Here is a 12,472-nt window from a genome sequence, read left to right on the forward strand (position 1 = left end):
CAGTAAATGAGGAGCTACCAGATAACGAGAAGGAAAACAAGGTAAGCAGGTGTGTCGGATCCCACAGGAGTAGTCAGCGGTTCTAGAGGCTATAAATAAGAACAGAAAAGGGTCATTGGATTTAGCAGTTTTTAGTCTCCATTCATGGGGTGTTTTTCATACCCAGATTGGAACCATTTGGTGAAGTCCTCATACCTGAGCCACATCCCCCCACCCCCCCAACTGAAATGGAACTGGGCTGTGGGGTTAGCACCTTCAGTGTGGGGTTTCACTGTAGTCCATGGTCTGACTTCAAATTTGAACTCTTGTCTGCAGAAAACATTCTTCTGCCACTGAATAAGCCTCTTCCCCTCCAGGGGAGGTATGTTTTAAAAAACTAACTTTCAACAGGGAGAATCAAGCCAGTTTCTCTGCCCCCCCCCCCCCCCTTCCCCAGCACACTGTCTTGTAACAGCAGACAGCAGATGTTGTGGGACTTCTGACTTTAAAGCTCAGATTTTGTGAAGATAGAGAAAACCATGCTCATACTCTTAAGCTCCTCAGAATGACCTTTTCAAGTTACTGTGGTGAAAACAAGAAGTGTGTAGAGCGACTTAATTCTTAAAAGAAGCACATAAAACAAGTGCACGTGATACTGGCACAGTCTGGGTAAAAAACCTGATTGTTTGCAGAGGGTCTACAGCCAGTTCCTTTCTCTTGCTCTTCCTTTCCCTGCAGCCCCCCCACCAGCCTGACAGTCTCAGGGAAATAGACACGAGGCTTTTCAACAAGTGGTCAGTACGTGACCGAACTTGGAAACACCTGCTCTGCCTCTGCTTGTGAGAGAAACTTGCAGAATTCTCAGCTGTACCTGTGGAGATGCCTCCACCGGGGCAGAGAGCTGCTTTCTGCTGTCCTTGGAAAGTTTCCATGTCCCTTTCATGTTGTCCCTAACCACTGAATGCTTTCCAGGCTGCACCATGTAGTCTTCATATGTTTAAATCAGGTTTCTCCAAAATACGCATATCTGCAACAGAAATCTTTACTGAGCTTGTCACTTAGCATGCATTTATAGTCTGTAAAAACAGGTGTGTGGAGAGGGAGAGAGGAAACTTACACATCACATGTTTGGAGGTGTATGTCCACATTCATTCTCCGTTGTCAGCAGTGACTTCTCGCAGGAGAGAACTGGAGTCTGGATTGTGAAGTGAAGGCAGCTGGGGTGGGAAGGATGCTGTGTGGGTGGAGGGGGAGGGACCAGGCTGCGGGTGGGGCAGGGCCATGATGCCGAGCGTGTCAGCCACACTGTGTAAGGCCAGAGGGATGACACCACCTTGCAGAGTCATCCTAGGAGCAGTCAGCCTTCCTTGACAATGTGTCAGGTGCTTCCTGAGCATTATTTTCTGTAAAACCCCATTTTATAGAAGACACAGCTGAGACTCTGAAAGGTTAAATGGCTCACCCTCAGCCACACAGCTGTCAGAGCAGTACAGCTGGAACCTGAATCCAGTACTTGGGGTTCAAAGCACACACTTCTGAAAGAGACCTTGAGGTTCACCTGTTAAAGGACTCACCATGACGGCAGGGATGGGACTATAGGTCTCTCCCAACTCCAGCCTGTCATCTTTGTACTCCCCTATGACTCCAGCATGTGCATTGAAAGGCCAGCAGAGAAAGAGAGAAAATGTTCCCTTCGTTTCCAGGTGTTGCTCTAGATAGAGGTGTGGCATTTGCAGACTGATGTCCCCTGACTGCATTGCCATTTGGACATTCTGAGACTTGGATGAACTGGCTCTTGCCTTCAAAAGTGCCTTTAGGGAGGGCTACACAGGTCACGGTTCCCTGGTGAGCCACATGCCAGGAGCCTGGCAACTGAGCTGCCCCATGGGCCTAGTCTGTGCCCCCACGAGCTCCTGGATAGGATGGGTACTGCCTTTTTTCTCACCTCCACTGCAGTTTTGGAACTGGTTTTATAGGAGACTGCCTTGTTTGAGAAGATAATGTTTTAAAGGATAAGGAAATGCTAAAAGAGAAGGCCTGCTGAAAAGAGGATAAGGTCACCCCCAAAACAGAAGTTTCTTGGCAGTACAACATTCTTCTCCTGAGAGCCATGTAGGGGCTGGAAGTGGGAGGACGGGACAGCCAGGAGTGTAGGCACCTCCTAGGAGTCTTTGGGACCCTAAAGACTGCCCCAGGTGCCAAGTGGTTAATGCCACCCACTTTCAGCCTCTGAAATGATGTTTAAAAGACCAAGTTATTATTCCTACAGCAAAAACTGCCTTGAGCCATTTTCTCTCAGTTTTTAAATATATGTTCATCTCCAGATAAAACAGCCTAGAATATGAGCCTGAAGCTAGCCCCCTTTTCCTGTGTACTGGGCATTAAAAGGCTTGTGTGGCAGAGTTCTCACAAGTCACCATATTCTTTCTGGTGTGGGCACCCTGGCCCCCCCATCCCTCAAGTTGCAAAAATAGGTTTTTCCTAAGTAGAGGCAAGAGTGAGCAGTGGAAGGCTTGTTCTCTGTCAGGTAGAGTGAGGGCTACCTGAGCTAAGTGATAGAAGGAGACATTACTGGCACAGGACAAATATTCCCCAGAGGAGAGGAAAAGGGGAGTTTTTGCGAGAATGGGGTTATCTGGAGAAACAATAATAAAGCATATCAACAGTGGTGAATTTTTTTATACTTGTAAAATTGTGTGTATACTAACTGCATCAGGAGCTCCGTTAAGCTGGACTATGACACAGTCTTCTGCCCCCCCCACCCTGACTGCTCTTAGTGCCGTGTGATGGCGCATGGCAAGTGAGGGCTCTAGGTCTCTGCTGAGTCCACACTGCTGCCCGTGGAGTTCTTTGCATGAGGCATTTGCATCTTGGCCTCTGTCACACTCTTGAGGTTCTAACATTTAGCTTCAATGCAACTGATGTTGTAATTGATTTGGAGGAAAGCAGATGATTGCTTCTGTTTTAGAACTGTCTCAGTTATTTAGTGTTTTTTATTAAATTGTTAAGGAGTAGAGTGGACTTTTCTAAATTGCACGTTCTCCTTCCTTTGAAAAACAGACAGACCAATACCTAGTTTGGGGTTTCACTGTGGCTTTGATTCCAGTGCCTGGGCAGCTGACTTCTGTCCATCTACTGGTTTTCTTCTCTCAGCTCAGCAGAGCACTATGTCTGCTAGCTCAGCAAGCGGAGGATCCAGTTCTGTTTATTGGAGTATAATGGCTTTCCCTCCACCATGCAAAGCCAGGGATGGAGGAGAATGTAAAGCAGATACATTCCATTCCTGAAACACCTGCAGCTGCTTTGCCTGTACCATGGGCCTGATGAAATAAAATGCATTAAGATCCTTTAATACATTTCTGTGCTACAAATTCTGCCTTGGGCTTTGGGTCAGTGGATGTGGTGTAATCCAGGGATTGCTGCTGGTGGGAGTATAAATGGCTAATGCTTTCCAACAAGCTTTCCTGTAACCACCTGCTGTTCTCAACATGCACTTACAAATGAGCTATGAGGTCAGTGAGCTGTCCTGAGCTTTAAAAAAGTTTCACCTTGCAGGAAAAATGTGATTCTTTTTTTAAAAGAGCTTCCCTGAATGTTTCAGACACGTGGGTCAGGCATATTTGCCATTTATTTTTTGAATAGACACTTCAGATATGAAGTGGTACCTGTTAATGGTTGAGATTTGGAGGGTTAACTCAGGAGGCTTTGGGAGGTCTTGGATAGGTTTTGTTTGCTGGAGCCCATGTGCGTCTGTAAGAACAGTCTCTGATGTACCTTGGAACTGGACGTACCTGCCTGGCCTCTTTGCTGTGCTGCACCTAGCCCAGGCTGGGGGGCTGGTGAGCAGGCACCTGGGGCAGACACTGCACAGACAGCTGCACACGCCAGGCTGCACACCAGCAGAGCAGTTCACAGTACCTTAGTCCCTAAGGCTTGTCAGTATTTTTAGGTTCTGCTTGAACTTTTGACAATTTGAAATTCAAATGAGCAAGAAAGTGTAAAACATTTCTTGCAAGTGAGGTAAAAACACCCAAGCAGCTGGAGCTGAGGCCCTCCCTGGTCTCGGGCTTTAATAAAACAACCACTTAGGGGCCAGGTGCAGTGGCTCATGCCTGCAATCCCAGCACTTCGGCAGGCTGAGGCTGGAGGATCACTTGAGGTTAGGAGTTTAACACCATCCTGGGCAACATAGCAAGACCCCATCTCTAAAATAAATAAATAAATAAATAAATTTAAAACTTAGCTGGGTATGGTGGTGAGGGCCTGTAGTCCTAGCTACTCTGGAGTCTGAGGCAGGAGGATTGCTTGAGCCCATGAGGTCAAGGCTGCATTGAGCTATGATGATGCCACTGCACTCTAGCCTAAGTGACAGAGTGAGACCCTGTCTCAAAAAAACAAACAAACAAACAAACAAAAAACCCAGCCACCTGGGGGAGGCTCCCAGTGGGGGATCTGCAAGAAAGCAAAGTGTCCAGAGCTGCCAGTTTTGCCAGCTTTACAGGGTGCTTCTTACTCATTGGTAAAGCTGATAAGCAACATTTCTATCTGGCACAAATTGAATAAAAATGTCAAGAGCTCAAACTTTGTGAATTTCAGTACTGCTTTCTTTGTCTCCCTCAGGAAATTCTCTGGGAAAGGACAATTCCAACCCAGCCAATTCTTAGGGCATGGAGGGAAATGGTGGCCCGGGGGTCCCAGGCCTCAGCCAAGGGTAGGGGGCCCTACCGTGTAGGCAGGATGTAAGCTGGGCTCCTTTCCTCTGTCCCCTGGCTTCTGCTCCACCCACCTCCCCTGTCCCCTAGAGTAGTCCTTCCCTGTGGCCTGTGGGGGAAGAGAACTAGCAGATGAAGCAGCAGTCTTGGTTCAGCTGCCCCCAGTGCCCTGCCTGCCAGCACTGCCAGCAGGTAGAGAACACAGCATACAGAGCCACTAGGTTGGGTGATGCCTCTGAGTGTTCCTTCTGGGCAGTGACAGTAGTTGATTTTTGTACATAAGTTAGTGAAATAGGAAATATTGTTACAACTTTGGTAGCATTTAGAGCAAGGTGTTGGGTGTTAAGGCTTCTCTGCCTAATGGTGGCATTTGGGCAAATTGCTTTCAGCCCTGTAGGTTTAGTTTCAAACACCCACTCCCCCTCCCTGTGTAAACAGAGGTGAGGTGTGGCTGTGGATGTGAGCATCTGAATGAATTGTATGAATTTCAGATGTCAGTTTTGAAAGCTATAGGGTCAAGTTTGAAGTTTGGTTCCCACCAGATGAGCATTTTTAGAAATCTGCGTTTCAAACCTTCATGAGTCTCAGAAGAATGAGCCTCCATTCAGTTTCCTTCTGGGAACGTGTTTCCAAGACCCTTCAGGTGTAGGGCATCTTCAGGTCTCTGTGGAACACAGGTCACTGGGGCCATAGGCCCTGTGTCTGCATTGGGAGGAATGAGTCCAGATGTGCTAGTTTAATGCACATGAGTGGCCTCCATTGATACACCTGTCATCCCAAGAGAAGCCCCTGAGGCCTCTCTGTTCAGGTTGAGTGACCTGAAAGCTGCCTTCTACATTTCTCGTTCATGTGGGATTCTTTTAGGACAGAGGTTTAGGTAGGTCTTGAATTGTATTTCTTTGCCTTCTGCCATAATCTGTGTCTCTGTTAGTGACAGAGTCAGAGAAACTATTGCCCTCCCCCCATCTCTTGCTGTCCTCAGCCACTGTGGCTGCCTGGGCAGGCATCCTCTTCTTCCCTTCCTGTTCCGTGGCCCCCTCTTGAGGGTGTCGCTGTCAGAGACCCTGGGGAGACCTTCCAGCCCAGATCGCAGGGGTGATTGGTACTGTGTGCTGTGGTTGGGCCTCCTCACTAGCACTACGCTCCCTCTTCCCATGCCCAGGATGGCCCTGCATGGAAGGGTGGGGCCGTGGAACAAAGTGTTTACAGAGCTGCTGCTTTACCCTCCCTTTTTAATCAAGGGCTTGTCCCAAATTGCTCTTCATTGCCAGCAAGCAAAGAGACGCCCAGACAGGTTCTTGAGTGTCTTGTGCAGGTTTACTGAAAACAGCTCAGGCATTCTCAAAGGAGCTATGCAGCTTCCTCCTGGGCCAGTACTTCAGAAAATCCAGTAATCCTGGGCTCTGAGGAGCAGGGCAGCCAGTCATGTGACTTGGCAGGGGACAGGGCTGAGGTTAAACCACATTTAGTAGGTAGCTCATGTTTTCAAAAACTTTTGCTTTGGCTTTTTTCCTCTCTTTTAGGGATGAGCCTTCTTTTAATCATATCCCCTACACCTTATCCTTCTTTATCCCTCCAAAGCACTGTATGCTGTATAGCTATTGTAAACAAATGTATATTGAAATTGTTTTTAAAATGACATGCTGCTAAACAGTGGAGCCATAAGGAGAATGTAGACATGGGGTTATATGTATGTGAATGAGTGAATTCAATTTTAATGTATAACTCTTTTAAACACGGGGGGAAAAGAATTGCATGATACCCTGGGTGATACCAGAGCCAGTGTCATGGTTTGACTGATCAGTTCTGTGTCCTCTGTGTTTGCATGTCTTCTAGACATTGCCTTCTGTGGCCCCGTCTGGAAAGGCCCCACTTGCTTTCTAAGGCATGGTGTAGAGGCAGTGTTGAGGCTGGCCTAGCCAAGACAAGACTGAAAGTCCCCTCGTGCTCTAAAACTGTGCTCATCATTGAAATAGGGAACAGTCATCTTCCCCAGCAGCCTGCACTCGTCTCTCTTCATACGCAGCTTGGCATCTAGACTTCAGTCAGAGAACAATTTAAGGTTCATAACACTTGTAGCGATTTCTAGAAGCAGATCTGGGGGTACCAAGAAAAGAGGATAAAGGTTTAGTCCCACCCACCAGTCATTCCCACCCTCATCTTCCCCTCCCCACATATCCAGGACAGCCCACTCCTAACTGCTAACACCAGAATGCATTCAACCATTGGCCGCTGTCAGTGGATAATATCTACTCAGCATTTGGGACAAGCTCCAGCATGTAACTTCCTTTTAGTGAGTGATCCTGACAGGAGAGTTGAGTCTAATTTATGCCATCTCATAACCTCAGTCTCAGTGCAGCAGCTTGGGAAGTTAGCCTTCCAAAATTTTCTCCCAGACCGTTCCCCAGTGAATTATGCTGCCATATATTCCAATTGTCACCAGTTCTGTTTCCACAATCTACTTGCTGCTTAACAGTTTTCACCTTTCAAAAATCAAAGCCACCTATCAAGGTGTGTCTTAACAGGTACACAGAACTTGGGCAGAGAAGTAAGATGATTTTGGCTGGATGAAGAATCCTTGGGTGGGCAGGGAGAATATTGGGGGTAGTTGCCATGGTTATCACTCCCTACTTCTTATTCCAGATGGTCCTGGGGCTCTCAAATCTACCAAATTGCCTGCCCACCTACAGAAGGCCTTAATTTTTAAGATTAACTTCACCTAGACAATATTCCTCAGCCTCAGGAGGTGTCAGAGGGAGGGGAGAGGAAGAATGTGGTCTTAAATGGCCAGGGACCAACCTGCCTCAAGGATGTAGCTGACACTCACACCCAGCTTGGCAGCCTTGAGCTCATGCTGTGTGCAAGGACACATGCCCACTGCCTGGGGGCCTGGGCCATCCATCGCACCAGGAAACACAATATTAACTGCTTCCCAAGGAGAGCAGGACAATATGTTTGACTCTAAATTGGGATTGGGTTTAAGGAAAAGAACAGAGATGAAATTTTCATCTCCTGAGAAACTGAGCTCCCACTTGTTCCAAAAGGAAAGTTAAGATTAATGAGCTCATGTGTCATATTTACTGATAAGTTCATTTCTTGAAGATATTGGATACCAGTTGTCTTTCTCCTAAAGGATTTCACAGCAGAAGCATGGATGGCCTCAATACGCATCCCCGTCTAACAAGCAAAGTAATCTTTTTATAGCGAAGCCTACCTGGTGAGGGAGAACCTGCTGCCAGTTGGGGCTTAGGGTGGGGGCACCAACAGGGTGGCATCAGGACGTGTCTGTAGACATTTTTGTCACCAAACCCTTATGTATTTCTGTATCATCAGCATCTGTAATAGGGCAGGAGGACCCCTGCTGCCGCCCCTTCCCTTCCTTTCCTTTAAGATCCTGGGATGATGATTCAGGAGAAGGTCCCAGGGGCCCTTCGCTGCTTCTCATGAATGCTGCTGGCTGCATAAAAGCTGCAGGAAATGGATTTCCACTGGAATAACGCAGCCCCTGGCTCGGCATATCAGCTCATTAGTCAAAGGCAGACCCATGGAGGGAGCCTGGTCTGGTTCCCTTGCCCCTGCCCCCCACATTTGCTTAGCTTGCCTGCCGTGGGTGGGCGGGCCACTTGGTAGATTTGAGAGCCCCAGGACCGTCTGGAAAAAGGCTGTTGAAACTCTCGTCCATCCTGGCCACTCAGTCCTTGCCTCAGCTTCTGGTATTCCTCTAAAATCGCAGCCTCCACAGCTCCGAAAAGAAAGTGAGGATGTAGGGGTGGATGAGTCACAGTTTGCAAGGAGTGGCCACCCATTCTCATGGCCTGGATCTGGGTTTAAAAGAAATTTGAGAAGAAGTGCCTTTGGCTTGGAGACTGAGTGAGGAGAGCACTGTCCCCGGCAGGCTGCTGGCAGATGCCTGCTCCAGATGCACCGAGAGGAAGGTTTAGGAGTGGGTTAGGACTCACCTGGAGGGCTGCTCCTGTAGACCTGATCTAGGCCCGTAGAGCCTGCAGGTGTGGCCAGATCCAGCTGCTGGGGAGCAGCCAGTGCTGGCAGGTGGTTTTCCTAGGCCAGATCTTGTCCTCCCCGCCCTCCCTGAAGGAGAGGGCCAGCAGACCCAGGGACATCAGGTGTGTGTCCTAGGCACTCCTGTCAGCCTTTCTAGAAATTGACCAGCAAGTGGAGAGGGGATGGGCTACACCTTGATGCAGCTCTTTGTTCCCTTCTGTTCTCTGAGCCTCTCTACTGACTCCCTGCCCGCATGGTGTTCTGTGCAGAGGGACTTGTCTGTATGGTCTCGTGTCCCTTGTTCTGCCAGCTTCACTGGTCTTTTTTTCTTATTTGCCAGAACAGTGTCTCCTTTGGACTTCTCTGCTCCAAAAAGAGAGGGCCTGTGGCCTCCTCCACTTCTGGGAGGGCAGGGCAAGTGGGGGCCTGGGGTGTGGGCACCTCGGCCGCCCACCTGCCAGGTGGAGTTAAAAGCGTCAGGTTCCTTAGAGATGGAGACTGGAGCTCAAGATTTCTGTCCTTTCCTCTATTACGTGAAATACCTTTTCTAGCACTTGAAACAACCCATTTTCCTTTGAGAGTCCCCACTCACTTGTGGGTTTGGTTTGATCACTCCCACCATCCCCCCAAGCCCTGCTACACAGGAGGGAGTTTGTCATTTAAGTCATAATCATTTCTCCTCCCTCCCTGCCTGCTAGAAATGGTGCGTGTCCTGTGGTGGATGTCACAGTTTGCTCGAGCCAGGGCAAGTGCTGAGCTCTCCTACCTACATGGTGGGCAGGGGGCCCAGAGCCCACTCATTTCCAAGGGAAGCGGTTGTGTCTCACTATAGCAAGTCAGACCTTGGGGTTCTTGCTTCAGGGGTCCAGTTAGGGACAGCTCTGAGCGGCTGTAACTTGGGAGTTCTGGGGGTGTCAGACTGACTTGAGCAGCTGTGGCATGTGAGGTGCTGGCCCTGCTGGAACAGGGTAGGGGGTGTTATAGTAAACTCTTCAGCAGCAAGAGCCCCTGCTGTGCCCGTTGTCCCCCCACTGGGATGCCCCCTCCATGCTCTGGACAGGCTAAGAGCCAGGCTTTGGGCATTTGGAGGTCACCCTAACACTCCCTTTCCTCTGCTTCTCCCGCCGCCGCAGGTTACGTGTTCTGTATGTTACATCGCCTCCCCGAGCAGCACGACTGTACGTTTGACCACATGGGCCGCGGCCGAGAGGAAGCCATCATGAAAATGGTGAAACTGGACCGGAAAGTGGGGCGCTCCTGCCAGCGCATCGGGGAGGGGTGCTCCTGAAGGCCAGGCATGGCCACCACATGACGCTGTTCTTAGTTCACTAATGTTAGCCTTATTTAGGACAAAGTCAGCCAGATACCTTGTACTGGGCACATGTCAGACTACAGCCAGTCCGTTTCCTTTCTTTAGCCAGCCATCCTGGTACTGTAGTTTAGGGGTTGATGGTGGTTGAAATTGATTTCTGGCTGGTTACTAAGGTGCCTGCTAGCCATTGTATAAAATTAAAACATGAAGAATATTTTTTTTTGAGCATGGCTAGTGGATTTAAAACAACACATACCTGTCACTGCTGGAGTCAAACTTATAAAAAGCCTTAAGCGGAAAGTGTTCCAGACGGAGACTCTGAGTTAATAGAGGAGTAGAAGCTGGTGTTCAAGTTCCCACAACGCACATGGCTTTGCCAGAAACTCTGTTTAATGTTCGGCCATTCACCTCTTCACTTATCCTTAGTCCCCGTAGCCAGGATACGTGATGGCCACTCGTGCCTTGGCCACAGGAGGCTGCTGAGACTGGCCGCGTGGCTGGGCTGGGTGTTGGCCTCGCTCTCCCACAGAGCTGGGAATGGGGGTGGGGAGGCAGATTCTTATGGAAATTTTTTACCTGACTTACTATGAAAAAAACTCATCACACAAGAAGAGAAACAGTAACCTCACTTTGAAAATTAGCTCCACTCAAGACTAGTCCACGAACAAGACCCACCTTTCTACACAGGATCCACGGTCACGGGAAGCGACCAGGGCACACCTGACCCCACTAGCTCTGGTTTGCCATTTGCCAAGTGCAGGGAGCTGGCAGTTGATCAAATAAGGCTAATGGCAGCACAGCAGCTGTGGCTGGGGTCTACAGACTGGCCTCTGCAGCTAGGTTTCTGTATTGGGAGTTTTTAAAAAGACACTTCATAGCCAACAGGGATCAGTAGAAGTGCTGGGAGCAACTAGGGAAGCTGCTGCCCACAGACTCTGCCCTTCAGCTGGAGCCTGCTCGCGCCTCCAGGGCCCGGGAGGATGGTGCTGTGGCCTCTGCTCTCGTTTCTATGCAGCCCCGTAGTCCTAGAACAACAGCCCACATCCACTGCTTAGCAAGTGTAGTAAGAGAAGGCAGCACACTTCACAGGGACTGGGGGTTTGGATCAGTCTAGAACCGTGGTGTGTAGCTGTGGCCCAGCTCCGGGAGTGACATTTGCTCTGGCAGGTGGGAGTTGGGAGGGTATATTTCTCAGCCTGTGCCGCCTAGTGTGGACAGAGAGGAGTTCAGCAGCCACAGCAGCCTGGGCCGGGTGGGGAAGGGGGAGGGGTGCCAGTAGATAGGATTAGGGCTCCCTTGAAAGCCCGAGTGGGGTCGCAGTCCCCGTGCTCCCAAGTGCCCGCCTGATCCAGGTCGGTGGCCGTGAGAGGCTCCTGCAGAGGCAGCGTGGCTCTGCCCACACTCAGGCTACTGGAACAGTGTAACCCAGCAACTTTCCTTTTGTAAAACAGCAAACAGTTCAACTCTGTCTGCAAATTAACAGCTGAACACCTGCAACTGCAAATGTTTTTTGATCCGAAATACTGAAATAGGAAATCATGCTCTTCCCACCCTCCACCCCACCAGAGTGGAATCCGCTGCAAAATCCCCAGCCTTAATTCTTGCTTCAGGACCCAGACCAGTGTCTTGCTCTAGGGCAGCCCAGGGCAAGAGGGGCCAGGTCTGTCCAGCGTTTACCACTGCTGTCAAGCCACGGCCCTCTGGCCACCACATGGCCATCCTCAGCGAGGCGGCCTGCCTAGGCCCCCACCAAGCTCTGGTCCCGAAGAGGCCGCGCGCGACCTTCCTGGCCCTCCCCAGGCCCCACGGCTGCTGCGTGGAGGCAGCGGTGGGAAGAAGCAGCTCTGGGGAGCCGCCACACACAGGGATCGAAGCCCGTGTTCACTTCCTGACGCAGAGCTGGGGGCAGGGGAGGAAGGGCTTGTTCCCCTGCAGTATCTGTTCTGTGAAGTTTGTTAAATGTAAGGAAAGCTTAAATTCTTGTATCTTTAAAAGAGAAAATCTTATTTAACCCTTTTGTGTTCTAGATTTACTTACACACATAGCCTAGAGCTCAGTTTTAGTTTTAACATTGTGAAAATATTAAAAGAATCTTGTAACTTTATTCTTTTTTCTCCTGCTGAAAAAAAAATTAAACCAATCGTATGAGAGTCTGGCTGTCTCTGTATCTCCAGTTCTCCTAAGTACCCCCGACCTAGCCAGAAAAACAGTGCAGTGTCTCCCTGGCCAGCGCAGGGAAGAGATCGGGGTCGGGGGCTTGTGCATTGGTCCCTCTGCATTGCTTGGGGGTGACTCGTCCGGTAAGTGTTCAGGCTGAACCGCTACGTGCCTGGTTTCTGTTGGGTGGATCTACCCTGGGAGGCCACGGGGCTGGCCCTGGGTAGGGGCGGGCCACTGGGCCGACCGTGTGTGGGGGCTGTGTGCCTGGTCCCGGGAGGAAGGCAGCCTCTCCTCGACCCAAACCCCA

At 49.9% G+C, this 12,472-nt stretch overlaps 1 protein-coding gene across 3 annotated transcripts in view; it reads left to right on the plus strand.

Annotated features, from left to right (window-relative positions):
* ZFAND3 (zinc finger AN1-type containing 3) overlaps positions 1-12,153 on the plus strand; it is a 324,626-nt gene extending 312,473 nt beyond the window's left edge. For all 3 annotated transcript variants that reach the window (XM_045541881.1, XM_045541882.1, XM_045541883.1), the window contains one exon: positions 9,827-12,153. In XM_045541881.1, the coding sequence (XP_045397837.1) occupies positions 9,827-9,981 (155 nt within the window). In that variant the 3' untranslated portion in view covers positions 9,982-12,153. The remainder of the gene's footprint in view (positions 1-9,826) is intronic.
* Positions 12,154-12,472: the final 319 nt, after the last annotated feature.

This window comes from Lemur catta, chromosome 2 (genome assembly GCF_020740605.2).
Source record: "Lemur catta isolate mLemCat1 chromosome 2, mLemCat1.pri, whole genome shotgun sequence".
NCBI classification, from domain to species: Eukaryota; Metazoa; Chordata; class Mammalia; order Primates; family Lemuridae; genus Lemur; species Lemur catta.